At 45.0% G+C, this 16,836-nt stretch overlaps 1 protein-coding gene across 5 annotated transcripts in view; it reads right to left on the bottom strand.

Moving 5' to 3' along the window:
• The window catches only part of LOC129869588 (transforming growth factor beta receptor type 3-like), a 171,243-nt gene that overhangs the window by 60,981 nt on the left and 93,426 nt on the right, over positions 1 to 16,836 (bottom strand). For 4 of the 5 annotated variants that reach the window (XM_055944114.1, XM_055944118.1, XM_055944116.1 and 1 more), the window contains one exon: positions 14,143 to 14,280. The exons of the other annotated variant lie outside the window; for it this stretch is intronic. In XM_055944114.1, the coding sequence (XP_055800089.1) occupies positions 14,143 to 14,280 (138 nt within the window). The remainder of the gene's footprint in view (positions 1 to 14,142; positions 14,281 to 16,836) is intronic. 5 annotated transcript variants of the gene reach the window in all.

The raw sequence follows: 16,836 nt of genomic DNA, 5'->3' as shown, positions 1-16,836 counted from the left end.
CTAAATTCTATCAGCATATCGATTGTGCTACCAGGGCTGGTAAAACCCTGGATCATTGTTATTCTAACTTCCGTGACGCATATAAGGCCCTCCCCCGCCCTCCTTTCGGAAAGCTGACCACGACTCCATTTTGTTGCTTCCAGCCTACAAACAGAAACTAAAACAAGAAGCTCCAGCGCTCAGGTCTGTTCAACGCTGGTCCGATCAATCTGATTCCACGCTTCAAGACTGCTTCGATCACGTGAATTGGAATATGTTCCGCATTGCGCTGAGTCGGTGAGCGAGTTCATTAGAAAGTGCATCAGCGACGTAATACCCACAGCAATGATTAAAACATTCCCAAACCAGAAACCGTGGATTGATGGCAGCATTCGCGTGAAACTGAAAGCGTGAACCACTGCTTTTAACCAGGGCAAGATGACCGGAAACATGACCGAATACAAACAGTGTAGCTATTCCCTCCGCAAGGCAATCAAACAAGCTAAGTGCTAGTATAGAGACAAAGTAGAGTCGCAATTCAACAGCTTAAACACAAGAGGTATGTGGCAGGGTCTACAGTCAATCATGGATTACAAAAAGAAAACCAGCCCCTTCGCGGACCAGGATGTCTTGCTCCCAGACAGACTAAATAACTTTTTTGCTCGCTTTAAGGACAATAAGGACACGGCCCGTCACTTCCGTCATCATGAAGTGCTTTGAAAGAGCACTCCAATTTGCTTACCGACCCATTAGGTCCACAGACGACGCAATCGCAACCACACTGCACACTGCCCTAACCCATCTGGACAAGAGGAATACCTATGTGAGAATGCTGTTCATCAACTACAGCTCAGCATTTAACACGATAGTACCATCCAAACTCGTCATCAAGCTCGAGACCCTGGGTCTCGACCCCACCCTGTGCACCCGGGTCCTGGACTTCCTGATGGGCCGCTCCCAGGTAGAGAGGGTAGGTAACAACATCTCCACCCCGTTGATCCTCAACACTGGGGCCCCACAAGGGTGCGTTCTGAGCCCTCTCCTGTACTCCCTTGTTCACCCACGACTGCGTGACCATGCACGCCTCCAACTCAATCATCAAGTTTGCGGATGACACTACAGTGGTAGGCTTGATTACCAACAACGACGAGACGGCCTACAGGGAGGAGGTGAGGGCCCTCGGAGTGTGGTGTCAGGAAAATAACCTCACACTCAACGTCAACAAAACAAAGGAGATGATTGTGGACTTCAGGAAACAGCAGAGGGAGCACCCCCCTATCCACATTGACGGGACAGTAGTGGAGAGGGTAGTAAGTTTTAAGTTTCTCGGTGTACACATCACGGACAAATTGAATTGGTCCACCCACACAGAGCGCGTTGTGAAGAAGGCGCAGCAGCGCCTCTTCAACATCAGGAGGCTGAAGAAATTCGGCTTGTCACCAAAAGCATTCAAACTTTTACAGATGCACAATCGAGAGCATCCTGTCGGGCTGTATCACCGCCTGGTACGGCAACTGCTCCGCCCACAACCGTAAGGCTCTCCAGAGGGTAGTGAGGTCTGCACAACGCATCACCGGGGGCAAACTACCTGCCCTCCAGGACACCTACACCACCCGATATCACAGGAAGGCCATAAAGATCATCAAGGACAACAACCACCCGAGCCACTGCCTTTTCACCCCCGCTATCATCCAGACGGCGAGGTCAGTACAGGTGCATCAAAGCAGGGACCGAGAGACTGAAAAACAGCTTCTATCTCATGGCCATCAGACTGTTAAACAGCCACCACTAAACATTTAGTGGCCGCTGCCAACATACTGACTCAACTCCAGCCACTTTAATAACTTTAATAATGGGAATTTATGGAAATTTATGTAAAAATGTATCACTAGCCACTTTAAACAATGCCACTTAATATAATGTTTACATACCCTACATTACTCATGTCATATATATACAGTGGGGCAAAAAAGTATTTAGTCAGCCACCAATTGTGCAAGTTCTCTGTAGCCAGGGTCTGAGTTTTAATCGGGTTGGGGGATCCAATAAATGTAAAGAAAGTTAAAGCTATATAACATTCTATAAAATGTAAAAAATGTAAAATGCTATTTGGATAACAGAATAAACAAGCAAAATTACCTTAGCCATTACCACATTGGTTGCTGTAGGTTCATTCACCTCAGTTGATCTACTAAAACATAGCCTATTAGCTATACAATTAGCCGCTACACATTAACTCCCATTAACTCAGCACCGCAATTAAAAACTATAATTTAATCTGTACAAAGGGATCTGTTAGCAGAAAATGTATGTTATTAACAAAAGTTAAAGTAAGCTTTACATACAGTGGGGCAAAAAAGTATTTAGTCAGCCACCAATTGTGCAAGTTCTCCCACTTAAAAAGATGAGGCCTGTAATTTTAATCAAAGGTACACTTCAACTATGACAGACAAAATTAGAAAAAACAATCCAGAAAATCACATTGTAGGATTTTTTATGAATTTATTTGCAAATTGTGGTGGAAAATAATGCAGTTAAGAAAAAATAAGTGTTAAGAAAGTGTTTACTAAATAAACTGAAGTAAACAATAAATAAATAAAAAGGAAAAAGCAAAACAATTAAATAGAAAAATAACTAATAATTAAAGAGCAACAATAAAATAATAGTAACAAGGCTATATACAGGGGGAACCGGTACAGAGTCTATGTGCGGGTGCACAGGTTAGTCGAGGTAATATATACATGTAGGTAGAGGTAAAGTGACTATGCATTGATAATAAACAGAGAGTAGCAGCAACGTAAAAATGGGGGGGGTCAATGCAAATAGTCTGGGTAGCCATTTGGTTAACTGTTCAGGAGTTTTATGGCTTGGGGGTTAAAGTTAAGAAGCCTTTTGGACCTAGAATAGAAGCTCCGGTACTGCTCCTGTACCGCATGACACTAGGGGATGAAGTTATGGCAATTTTTAGGGCCTTCCTCTGACACTGCCTGGTATAGAGGTCACCAGGTGGTGATGCAATCAGTCAGGATGCACTTGATGGTGCAGCTGTATACTTTGAGGGTCTGAGGACCCATGCCAAATCTTTTCAGTCTCCTGATAGGGAAAAGGCGTTGTCGTGCCCTCTTCATGACAGTGCTCGGCCTTCCTTGCTCACATTGAGGGAGAGGTTGTTATCCTGGCATCACACTGTCAGGTCTCTGACCTCCTCTCTATAGGCTATCTCCTCGTTGTCCGTAATCAAGCCTATCACTGTTGTGTCATCGGCAAACTTAATGATGGTGTTGGAGTCGTGCTTGGCCATGCAGTCATGGGTGAACAGGGAGTACAGGTGGGGACTGAGCACCCCCCGCTTAGGGGCCCCCGCGTTGAGGATCAGCGTGGCAGATGTGTTGTTACCTACCCTTACCACCTGGGGACGGCTCGTCAGTAAGTCCAGGATCCAGTTGCAGAGGGAGGTGTTTAGTTCCAGAGTCATTAGCTTAGTGATGAGCTTCGTGGGCACTATGGTGTTGAACTCTGAGCTGTAGTCAATGAACAGCATTCTCACATAGGTGTTCCTTTTGTCCAGGTGTGAAAGGGCAGTGTGGAGTGCAATAGATGTTGCGTTATCTATGGATCTTTTGGTGCGGTATGCAAATTGGAGTGGGTCTAGGGTGTCTGGGAGGATGCTGTTGATGTGAGCCATGACCAGCCTTTCAAAGCTCTTCATGACTACAGACGTGAGTGCGGTAGTCATTTAGGCAGGTTACCTTGGTGTTCTTTGGCACAGGGACTATGGTGGTCTGCTTGAAACATGTTTGTATTACAGACTCTGACATGGAGAGGTTGAAAATGTCAGTGAAGACACTTGCCAGTTGGTCAGCGCATGCTCGGAGTACACGTCCTGGTAATCCGTCTGGCCCTGGACATTATGAATGTTGACCTCTATGGAGAGGGTGATCACACAGTCATCCGGAACTGCTGGTGCTCTCATTCAGTGTTGCATGCCTCGATGCATGCATAGAAGTAATTTAGCTCGTCTGGTAGGCTTGTGTCACTGAGCAGCTCACAGCTGTGCTTCCCTTTGTAGTCTGTAATAGTTTGCAAGCCCTGCCACATTCGGCGAGCATTGGAGCCGGTGTAGTAGGATTCAATCTTAGTCCTGTATTGACACTTTGCCTGTTTGATGGTTCGTAGGAAGGCATAGTGGGATTTCTAAATAGCTTCCGGGTCAGAGTCCCGCCCCTTGAAATTGGCAGCTCTACCCTTTAGCTCAGTGCGGATGTTGCCTGTAATCCATGGCTTCTGGTTGGGGTATGTACTTACGGTCACTGTGGGGACGACATCATCGATGCACTTATTGATGAAGCCAGTGACTGATGTGGTGTACTCAATGCCATCGGAATAATCCCGGAACATATTCCAGTCTGTGCTAGAAAAACAGTCCTGTAGTTTAGCATCTGTGTCATCTGACCACTTCCGTATGTATTGGTACTTCGTGCTTTAGTTGTTGCTTGTCAATAGGAATACGGAGGTTAGAGTTATGCTCTGATTTGCCAAAAGGAGGGCGAGGGAGAGCTTTGTATGCATCTCTGTGTGTGGAGTAAAGGTGGTCTATAGTTTTTTCCCCCTCTTGTTGCACATGTAACATGATGGTAGAAATGAGGTAAAATGGATTGAAGTTTGCCTGCATTAAAGTCCCCGGCCACTAGGAGCGCCGCCTCTGCATGAGCATTGTCTTGTTTGCTTATGGCCTTATAAAGCTTGTTGAGTGTGGTCTTAGTGCCAGCATCGGTTTGTAAATAGACAGCTACGAAAAGTATATATGAAAAATAGTAAATAGTGTGGTCTACAGCTTATCATGAGATACTCTACCTCAGGCAAACAAAACCTCAAGACTTCATTAATATTAGATTTCGTGCACCAGCTGTTGACAAATAGACACAGACCGACACCCCTTGTCTCACCGAGGCAGCTGTTCTATCTTGCCGATGCACAGAGAACCCAGCCAGCTGTATGTTATCCATGTCGCCGTTCAGCCACAACTCAGTGAAACATAAGATATTACAGTTTGTAATGTCCCGTTGGTAGGATAGGCTTAAATCGGAGCTCATCCAGTTTATTATCCAATGATTGCATGTTGGCTAATAGGACTGATAGTAGAGGCGGATTACCCACGCGCCATCTGATTCATCTGATTCTTACAAGGCACCCTGACCTATGACCCCTCTCTTCTTCATGCGAATTACGGGGATTTGGGCCTTGTCCGGTGTCTGAAGTAAATCCTTCGCATCCAGCTCATTAAAGAAACAATCTTTGTTCAGTACGAGGTGAGTAATCGCTGTTCTGATATCCAGAAGCTATTTTCGGTCATAAGAGAATAAGTTACACATAACGTGGAAAAAACACACACAATAGCACAATTGGTTACGAGCCCGTAAATGGCAGCCATCTCCTCCGCCGTCATTAATCAATTCACACACCAAGTTCAAATAATGTAATAAAAAAGAGAGGGAAAACGACGAAGACTTGGCAAACACAGAAAGAGCACATTCCAACAGCTAAACTTTACAATGTTGCTTCATCAAAAGGCCAGAGAGAACAGAGATGTGTTTCAGATCAAACAAAGAGGCAGGATAACACCACCATGGAAACATGCCCTCTTTCGGATTGTAATTGTCCCCTCCTGAAATTACATTGGCTTGATTTGCTGTGTCCATCTTTCATTTCATGTTAGAATTGGTATTCTTTCATTACTCAGTACTTCTGATTGACAGGGAGTGTTGCGGAGCATGTTTACCAACAGAATGTCTGGATTTTTAAAGGCTGGATGTTAGGAGGGTGCAGTGGGCCAACAGCAACAGTGTGTTTACCAGACAGAGCAGGGCTAAACTGCAACGGTTCCAGGGCCCATCCGTGTCTGTCTGTGGACCCTAGAATGGGGGACCAGGAAACAAGGTCTTGGCAGAGCTGATTCAGGGCTGATCAAGTGTGTGTGTGTGTGTGTGTGTGTGTGTGTAGCAGGGCTGATGCATGGCCCATTAGCCCCAGGAAACAAGCTCTCTAATGGGGGAACAGCGTAAAGAAGGTCTGGGTCGAGGTGTTACTGTTGTCTCTGTTACTCCATATATCCACCACACAGTACCTTCTCTCCAACTCTCTGGAAGCTGCTAGCTGGACTTGGCACTGTCTGTTTCCACTAGCTCAGCCCTCACAGTGTCATAGTGTTTGTGTCAGACAGACAGTCAGACCAGTGAGAGTATGATGAGGCAAGTGTGGCTCTAGTCATGAGGATGGTGCTTTAAGCAGGGGAGATGTGGCTGCATGCAGTGTGATAGGGTTTCTCCTCCTCCTTTTTCTCATCCACATCCTCCTACAGGACAAACAGGCAGAGTGAAGCACCGACAGGAAGAGTGGGTGTACATCCTTTATTTCACCCTGTCCCGTCTCGTTGTCCAGTCATTGTGTGTCTGGGTTCCATGGTGGCATGTTAACGAGGCGTCCCGGTGGAGCTAACCTGAACCTGAGGCGAGCAGAGGCTCCTGGGAATCTGGTTATGGCTAAGTGCAGACAGGCTGACAGATAGGATGTACAAGGCAACTCGATCTGCGCACAGCCAGAGGGCCTGGAGCTGTCACTCAAACACACAACCCAACACTTACCTTACTTTGCCATAGCTAAGGACCAGAGTGGCACTCCACAGACAGACAGCTAATCTGGTACAGTCACTTCACTGTTAGAGTGAATGTGTCTGAATAGGACTCACATATGACTCACGTGTATATGTGTAGCTTGCCAGGGCCATTAAGAAAATCTCACAAACTATTTAGATGAAAATTACAAAATCTGTTTATGTGAATATATGATACTGAGGGTACATTAAAGTATCCCTGAACAGTAAAACTGTCACCAGGGAGGAGTCCTATCCCCTTCCCTCTTCACAGTGGGAAAGCAGGCACAGGGCCTCATGTCAGATCCCATGTCTAACAAATCAAATCAAATTTTATTGGTCACATACACATGGTTAGCAGATGTTAATGCGAGTGTTGCGAAATGCTTGTGCTTCTAGTTCCGACCGTGCAGTAATATCTAATAAGTAATCTAACAATTTCACAACAACTACCTTAAACCCACAAGGGTAAATTAATGATTAAGAATATGTACATATAAATATATGGATGAGCGATGGCCGAACAGCATAGGCAAGATGCAGTAGATGGTATAGAGTACAGTATATACATATGAGATGAGTAATGTAGGGTATGTAAACATTATATAAAGTGGCATTGTTTAAGTAACTAGTGATACATTTATTAAATCCAATTATTCATTATTAAAGTGGCTAGAGATTGAGTCTGTATGTTGGCAGACGCAACTCAATGTTAGTGATGACTGTTTAACAGTCTGATGGCCTTGAGATACAAACTGTTTTTCAGTCTCTCGGTCCCAGCTTTGATGCACCTGTACTGACCTCGCCTTCTGGATGATAGCGGGGTGAACAGGCAGTGGCTCGGGTGGTTGTCCTTGATGATCGTTTTGGCCTTCCTGTGACATCGGGTGGTGTAGGTGTCCTGGAGGGCAGGAGGTTTGCCCCCGGTGATGCGTTCTGCAGACCTCACTACCCTCTGGAGAGCCTTACGGTTGTGGGCAGAGCAGTTGCCGTACCAGGAGGTGATACAGCCCGACAGGATGCTCTCGATTGTGCATCTGTAAAAGTTTGTGAGTTTTTGGTGACAAGCCAAATTTCTTCAGCCTCCTGAGGTTGAAGAGGCGCTGTTGCGCCTCCTTCACCACACGGTCTGTATGGATGGACCATTTCAGTTTGTCCGTGATGTGTACGCCGAGGAACTTAAAACTTTACACCTTCTCCACTACTGTCCTGTCGATGTGGATAGGGGGGGTGCTCCCTCTGCTGTTTCCTGAAGACCACGATCATCTCCCTTGTTTTGTTGACGTTGAGTGTGAGGTTATTTTCCTGACACCACACTCCGAGGGCCCTCACCTCCTCCCTGTTGGCCGTCTCGTCGTTGTTGGTAATCAAGCCTACCACTGTAGCGTCGTCTGCAAACTTGATGATTGAGTTAGAGGCGTGCATGGCCACGCAGTCATGGGTGAAAAGGGAGTACAGGAGAGGGCTGAGAACGCACCCTTGTGGGGCCCCAGTGTTGAGGTTTAGCGGGGTGAAGATGTTGTTTCCTACCCTCACCAACTGGGGGCGGCCAGTCAGAAAGTCCAGGACCCAGGTGCACAGGGCGGGGACGAGACCCAGGGTCTCGAGCTTAAGGACAAGTTTGGAGTGTACTATCATGTTAAATGCTGAACTGTAATCGATGAACAGCATTCTTACATAGGTATTCCTCTTGTCCAGATGGGTTAGGGCAGTGTGCAGTGTGGTTGCGATTGCGTCGTCTGTGGACCTATTGGGGCGGTAAGCAAATTGGAGTGGGTCTGGGGTGTCAGGTAGGGTGGAGATGATATGATCCTTGACTAGTGTCTCAAAGCACTTCATGATGACGGAGTCATTTAGCTCAGTTACCTTAGCTTTCTTGGGAACTGGAACAATTGTGGCCCTCTTGAAGGACGTGGGAACAGCAGACTGGGATAAGGATTGAATATGTCCGAAAACACACCAGCCAGCTGGTCTGCGCATGCTCTGAGGACGCGGCTAGGGATGCCGTCTGAGCCGGCAGCCTTGCGAGGATTGACACGTTTAAATACTTTACTCACGTTGGCTGCGGTGTGTGTGTGTGTGGGGGGGGGGGGGGGTGCATATGTGCATGTTTGGTTGTTTGGTTGTTGTTGTCCACAAACTGTATACTATCATGATTGATCTGTAACCAATAGCTGAAAACTCTTTTTATCTAGACTGTAACATAGCACAGGTTTCCTCTGCAAAAGGATTGGTTTCCAAACATCTCACGCCTGAATGTTAGTAAAGAATGGTATGAGGGAAATGAAGACATGGGAGTAAGTAAAGTAAGACAAAGGTACTTCGTGGAGAGAGACAGAGAGAGACAGACAGACAGACAGAGACCGAGAGAGACCGAGAGAGACAGCGAGAGAGAGACAGCGAGAGAGAGACAGCGAGAGAGAGACAGCGAGAGAGAGACAGCGAGAGAGAGAGAGAGAGACAGAGAGACAGAGAGACAGAGAGACAGAGAGACAGAGAGACAGAGAGACAGAGAGACAGAGACAGAGACAGAGACAGAGACAGAAAGACAGAGAGAGAAAGAGAGAGAGGTACAGAGAGAGAAAGAGACAGAGAGACAGAGACAGAGAGACAGAGACAGAGAGACAGAGATACAGAGAGAGAAAGAGACAGAGAGAGAAAGAGACAGAGAGACAGAGAAAGAGAGACAGAGAAAGAGAGACAGCGAAAGAGAGGTCATGAGCAGATGAGCTCCTGCATTTTTCAGCATGTTCTTGGAAAAATATAGATTTGGAGTTAGATAAACTTGTATTTTTTGGCAGGGACATGTACAGGATTCTACCCTCCACAGCATAACCTTCACTCCAGATCAAAACTCAAAACCTACAACCTCATTTTGGACGGAATTACCTGGAAGGCCCAAGCTATACAGCAAATGCTCTGGCAAACAAACTGAAAACACCATCCAACCTGGAACTGAGTGAGGAATGTTTAGTCTGAAGCTATATTTTATATTCAAAAGCAAAGAAGAAAAATAAATTACAATGATATATTTTACTTTTTGAGGACTGAATGCTGAGTTGGACTAGCAAGCTTGCTGGGACAAGGAGAAACAAATTGACGTGTCACGTGAGAGGTGTCGGAGCCCTTTAGCCCAACAATGGCAGGAGGATCAAACAGGCTACCCCAACCAAATGCAGAGGGATTTGAAGCTGCCTCTCGCTGTTCAGAGGTCATTCAAATACAGTACACTTTGTATGTAAAAAATGATAAGGCAAGAAAAGAGTACAAAATGGAGCTCCTTATGGAAAATCAAGAGACTTTTTATTGACTGTTATAAAAATGGGAACATAAGCAACTTAATCTTCCACACAAACCATCCCCTGGCATGGCACAGTGCTATATTAACCAGACCATCCCCTGGCATGGCACAGTGCTATATTGGCACACTACCCCTCTGTTAAGAGCGGGGGGGGGGGGGGTGTTACCGAGGGGTGGAAACTCAGGATACTTGACAACGAGGACTCTGAGTCAGCTAATATAAATCTCTATAAGTCTGGAACAGTATTGGTACAGGACAACCCCAAACAGTTTCAGTTGGATTTTCACCTAATCAAAGAATTAGCTCAGCAGGAGAAGCTCTCCCTTGAGAAAGATACCCCCACCCCGAGCGGGTCAGACCAGACCTCTTCATTATATAACCCCACAGACGAGCAACCCCAAGCGGACAGTCAACCTCCCAGCACAGAGTACTACTCCCTCATTGAAATGAAGGATACATTCACCTAAGTGGAGGTAAGGCAGGTGGAGCTGGAATAGCAGGTGATTACACTCCCGTCAGCACAGACCCAGACAACAGTCCAGTACAACAACACCCCCTTAACCAGACCTGGAGAGCTGGAGGTGGAGAGTGACATATCTGCACTCTGGACTGTAGTGGGACAACATAAACAGGAGAAAGAGCAGGAGCAAGAGAAAAACAGAGCACTAGAGGAGAGGATCAGACTGCTGGAGGAGAGGGTGAGGAGGATGGCGTGTGACAGAGAACAACCCACTAGAGAGGTGGCCACCCCCACGGAGAAGCCAGCAGAACAGCCCACCTCAGCTCCCGACAAAAGTCTCGACACCATAGCAGAACAGTCCACCTCAGACCCTGACCATAGCATAGAAATCACAGCAGGACAGACAAATTAAGAACACCAAGCTCAGGGGATCTCACCCCCTCTGAGCACCCACGCTGCCAGCCACCCTGATAAGCCCCCCCCCCCCCCCCCCCCCACACACACACACACACACACACACACACACACCCACTAAGGACATACACACGACACAGATTGTACTCCTCATGGACTCAAATGGGAAATATATACATTGGGGAAAAAACTTTTCCCAAACACAGAGTGTCTAACCTCTGGTGTCCAAACACCCAGCGCGCCCTAGCCCTTCTGTCTGAGGACCAACTAGGGTCACCCAGCCACATAATAATACACACAGGCACAAACGACCTGAGAACACAGTAGGAAAGGGTGGCCACGGCACTCAAGGGAGTGATTGAAAAAACTTCTACTTTCTCCAATGCACAAGTGGTTATCTCCACCCTGCTACCACAAAAAGACTTCCACCCTGCTACCATACAGCAGGTAAACGCAAGTATTTCCTGTGACTGTGCCTCAAAACCAAATATTTTCCTGGCCCACCACTCCACCCTGTACTTGAACAGCCTCTATGACCAGGTCCACCTATACAAGGCAGCAGTGCCCACCTTCGCCCGGACCTAAAAGGACATCGCTCTCAAAAGCAGCCCTAACACTTCACACAGGAGCAACAGATCAATACACACCCTGCCCAGACCAGCGAGACACTCTCCCAGACCTGCGGATCCCCCCCCGGACCTACAGATAAAGGACCCAGACCGAGAGGACCCACATCCAGACCACAACACCACCAGCCACATCCACACCCCAACCAATCAACACCTCCCTAAGTCAAACATGCCCACACCCCATTTAGGCCCCCTCAGATCAGACCTACGCCCCTCCTACCCACCCCATGCCCCCCACTCCCGCAAAGAGGGCCTCAACATGGAAGTCACACATATGCCCAGGTCGTGAGCGGGCAAACAGGCCCAGACCCCACTCTTACACTAGCCCAAGCCAATGGAATGTACCAGATGCTCAGCAGGTTCTGCTCACACTTACTGGCCTGAGGCCAAACCACACAACCAACAACATTGGACACTTTATGGAACACAAAGCTTTCACTATATCATCATGCAATATCCAAGGCCTTAGGTCATCTGCCTTTGGCCTAAAGAGCAAGACCTGGACTTCAGACATTGTTATCCTACAAGAAACATGGTATAGAGGAGACGGACCCACTGGTTGCCCTCTAGGTTACAGAGAGCTGGTAGTCCCATCCACCAAACTACCAGGTGTGAAACAGGGAAGGGACTCAGGTCTGCTCTATACCAAATTAGCATACCCCCTAACTCACTCTATTAAATTAATCAAAACAGGAATATTTTACATTTGGCTAGAAATTCAAAAGGAAATTATCTTAACAGAGGAACATGTCCTCCTGTGTGCTACCTATATCCCACTAGAATCCTCATACTTTAATGAACACAGCTTCTCCATCCTGGAGGGGGAAATCAATCATTTCCAGGCCCAGGGACATGTTCTAGTCTGTGGCGACCTAAATGCCAGAACTGGACAGGAACCTGACACCCTCAGCACACAGGGGGACAAACACCTACCAGGAGGTGACAGCATGCTCTCCCCCATTTGCCCCCCTAGGCATAACTATGACAACAGAACCAACAAAAACGGGTCACAACTCCTGCAGCTCTGTCGCACGCTAGGTATGTACATAGTCAATGGTAGGCTTCGAGGAGACTCCTATGGTAGGTACACCTATAGCTCATCTCTTGGCAGTAGTACTGTAGACTACTTTATCACTGACCTCAACCCAGAGTCCCTCAGAGCATTCACAGTCAGCCCACTGACACCCCTATCAGATCACAGCAAAATCACAGCCTACTTGAACAGAGCAATACTCAATCATGAGGCATCAAAGCCAAAGTAACTGAGTAATATTAAGAAATGCTATAGATGGAAGGAATATAGTGTGGTAACCTACCAAAAAAACAATTAGGCAACAACAAATTCCATCCCTTTTAGACAACTTCCTGGACAAAACGTTCCACTGTAACAGTAAAGGTGTAAACTTGGCAGTAGAAAATCTTCATAGTATATTTGACCTCTCAGCTTCCCTAACAATTCAAAAAAATTCTAACAGAAAACTAAAGAAAATGAACAACAATGACAAATGGTTTGATGAAGAATGCAAAAACCTAAGAAACAAATTGAGAAACCTGTCAAACCAAAAACATAGAGACCCAGAAAACCTGAGTCTACGCCTTCGCTATGGTGAATCACTAAAACAATACAGAAATACACTACGGAAAAAGAAGGAACAGCACGTCAGAAATCAGCTCAATGTAATTGAAGAATCCATAGACTCTACTCCATAGACTCTAACAACACTAATAATTATCTATCCAAAATAGAGATGTATGGGTAAACCACTTCTCCAATCTTTTTGGCTCTATAACAAAGAACAAACAGCAACAAAATATACATGATCAAAAACAATTCTTAGAATCAACTGTTAAAGACTACCAGAACCCACTGGATTCTCCAATTACCTTGAATGAATAAAGGACAAAATAAAAACCCTCAAACCCAAGAAGGCCTGTGGTGTTAATGGTATCCTCAATGAAATGAGGACTCTTTAACTTAGCTCTGGCATCTTCCCCAATATTTGGAACCAAGGACTGATCACCCCAATCCACAAAAGTGGAGACAGATTTGACCCCAATAACTACTGAGGGATATGCCTCAACATAAACCGTGGAAAAATATTATCATTACCAGCAGACTCGTACATTTCCTCAGTGAAAACAATGTACTTAGCAAATGTCAAAATGGCTTTTTACCAAATTATCATACGACAGACCACATCATGAGAAACCAAATCATGAGAAAACAAAAAGATAATTACTTGACACATTGGAAAGAATTAACAAAAAAACTGAGCAAACTAGAATGCTATTTGGCCCTAAACAGAGAGTACACAGTGGCAGAATACCTGACCACTGTGACTGACCCAAACTTAAGGAAAGCTTTGACTATGTACAGACTCAGTGAGCATTGCCTTGCTATTGAGAAAGGCCGTCGTAGGCAGACCTGGCTCTCAAGAGAAGGAAGGCTATGTGCACACTGCCCACAAAATGAGGTGGAAACTGATGTATGACCATATTAGAGACACATATTTCCCTCAGATTACACAGATCCACAAAGAATTTGAAAACAAACCCGATTTTGATAAACTCCCATATCTACTGGGTGAAATACCAGAGTGTGCCATCACAGCAGCAAGTGTGTGACCTGTTCCCAGAAGAAAAGGGCAACCAGTGAAGGGGAGAGCGAGAGAGAGAGCGAGAGAAGGAACTTAGTTGGAGCTGGACTCACATGGAAGGTGTGTTTAATGCCTAGGGCTAGTTTCTCTGTCCTGATGTCCCAGACCACAGGCTGGGGGGAGTTTAGCACAAACACCAGGGGCTTCTGGTGAACCAGCAGGGACTGGATGGGCTTCAGATGCAGCTCCACCTGGGAACAGGGTAACAACACAGAAGGTTAGAGGTCTATAATTAAGCAATAAGGCCTGAGGAGGTGTGGTGTATAGCCAATATACCACGACTAAGGTCTGTTCTTAAGCATGACACAACGCGTTGGTAACCAGTTTATAATAGCGATAAGGCTTCAGGTTTTTTTGGTATATAGCCAATATACCCCAGCTAAGGGCAGGGTAGGTTACTTTCTAAATGTAATTAGTAACGTAACTTTTGGATTACCCAAACTAATTAACGTAATCTGATTACATTCCATTACTTTTAGATTACTTTCCCCTTAAGAGGCATTAGAAGAAGACAAAACGTATGTTACCAATTGAACCACATCTATTGCAGGATAAATCCATGTTAAAGTTTACATAGCTGGCCATATATGGATGTTAAATGTTACTTTATGGGTTGGTTATGTAGGCTTCTACTAACCCATCGCTTTCTACTACATATAATAATACGATTAAATTATATCTTTACATTAAAAACCAAAGTCTATCAGAATTCCAGTCATTCCAATAAATGTTATACCCCTTGATCTTCAAGAATAGGACTTGGAAATATGTTTTATTTTATCTTTATTTAACTAGGCAAGTCAGTCAAGAACAAATTCTTATTTACAATGGCCAAACCCGGACGACACTGGGCCAATTGTGCGCCACCTTATGGAACTCCCAATCACGGCTGGTTGTGATACAGCCTGGATTTGAACCAGGGTGTCTGTAGTGACGCCTCTAGCACTGAGATGCAGTGCCTTAGACCACTGTGCCACTCGGGAGCCCCGAGTATAGATTAGCCAAATTGTTTTACCTGAGCATGACCCCAAAACGAAGGACTTATTAGCCAGCCCTACTCTGTTGTTTATGATTTTGTTGTCATGGAGGACTGATTGAGCTCATTGACTCTAGTTGAAAAATAAATGCTGCCCTCATGGAATGCCATGCTTTGAGCACTACTGAAAAGTGCTATTTACATGTGAAAAATGTATGCCATATGCTGCATTTGCTATAGGCCTATTGTTAACCTTTTTGTTGGTGACACTTTAATATCTTGATAATATGCAACTGTTTAAAGGGCAAATCCACAGATGAAACAATAACACAATGGACACCCCGCCTCTGTTTTGGTAAAATGCTGAGGGATGGGCCTGGAGAAATGCAACCACTGTCACACCCTGACCTTAGTTATCTTTGTTTTCTTTATTATTTTGCTTAGGTCAGGGTGTGACGAGGTTGGTATGGGTGTTTTTGTCTTGTCTAGGCAATGTAGGTCTATGGTGGCCTAAATTGGTTCCCAATCAGAGACAGCTGTTTATCGTTGTCTCTGATTGGGGATCCTATTTAGTTTGCCATTCTGGTTTGTGGGTTATTGTCTATGTGATGTTGCATGTCTGCACTCGTGTCATTTAGCGTTCACGTTCGTTTTGTATAGTTTGTTCAGTCTTCTTCGTTATTAAAAAGATGTATTATCATCACGCTGCGCCTTGGTCTCCTCACTACGACGATCGTGACAACCACTCTCAGATTAATAGACAGAGCTATGGATACAAGGACTGACCATCCATGATATCAAATTTATTGTTTTAACCACATGTGGATATAAAGTGTTTGTTTACATTCACAATGTTTACAAAAAATGGAGTAAAACAAGCTTATATGTTGGGTTCTCATGGAGTGTGACAGTTGAACTAAGCTCATGAGGCATTTATAAATTATATTATTCAAGAATCAATGGATATATACAGTACATACACTACCGTTCAAAAGTTTGGGGGTCATTAGAATTGTCCTTGTTTTTGAAAGAAAAGCTTTTTTTTTTGTCCAGGCCCTTCACTTTTGACGTTGAGACAGATGTTTTGTGGGTACTATTTAATGAAGCTGCCAGTTGAGGACTTGTGAGGCGTCTGTTTCTCAAACTAGACACTCTAATGTACTTGTCCTCTTGCTCAGTTGTGCACCGGGGCCTCCCACTCCTCTTTCTATTCTGGTTAGAGCCAGTTTGCGCTGTTCTCTGAAGGGAGTAGTACACAGCGTTGTACGAGATCTTCTACGTTTCTTGGCAATTTCTCGCAAGGAATAGCCTTCATTTCTCAGAACAAAAATAGACGGAAGAGTTTCAGAAAAAAAGTACTTTTTCTGGCCATTTTGAGCCTGTAATCGAACCCACAAATGCTGATGCTCCAGATACTCAACTAGTCTAAAGAAGGCCAGTTTTATTGCTTCTTTAATCAGAACAGTTTAACTATGCTAACATAATTGCAAAAGGGTTTTGTAATGATCAATTAGCCTTTTAAAATTATAAACGTGGATTAGCTAACATGCCATTGGAACACAGGGGTGATGGTTGCTGATAATGGGCCTCTGTACACCTAAGTAGATATTCCATTACAATAGTGATTTACAACATTAACAATGTCTACACTGTATTTCTGATCAATGGTGTTATTTTAATGGACAAAAGATTTTCTTTTCTTTCAAAAACAAGGACATTTACATTTCTTAGTGACCCGAAACTTTTGAAGAGTAGTGTATGTATATATATA

The sequence above is a fragment of the Salvelinus fontinalis genome, chromosome 14, assembly GCF_029448725.1.
Source record: "Salvelinus fontinalis isolate EN_2023a chromosome 14, ASM2944872v1, whole genome shotgun sequence".
Taxonomy (NCBI): domain Eukaryota; kingdom Metazoa; phylum Chordata; class Actinopteri; order Salmoniformes; family Salmonidae; genus Salvelinus; species Salvelinus fontinalis.
The sequence above is the reverse complement of the archived record's forward strand: the minus strand, read 5'-3'. Positions and strand labels throughout refer to the sequence as shown.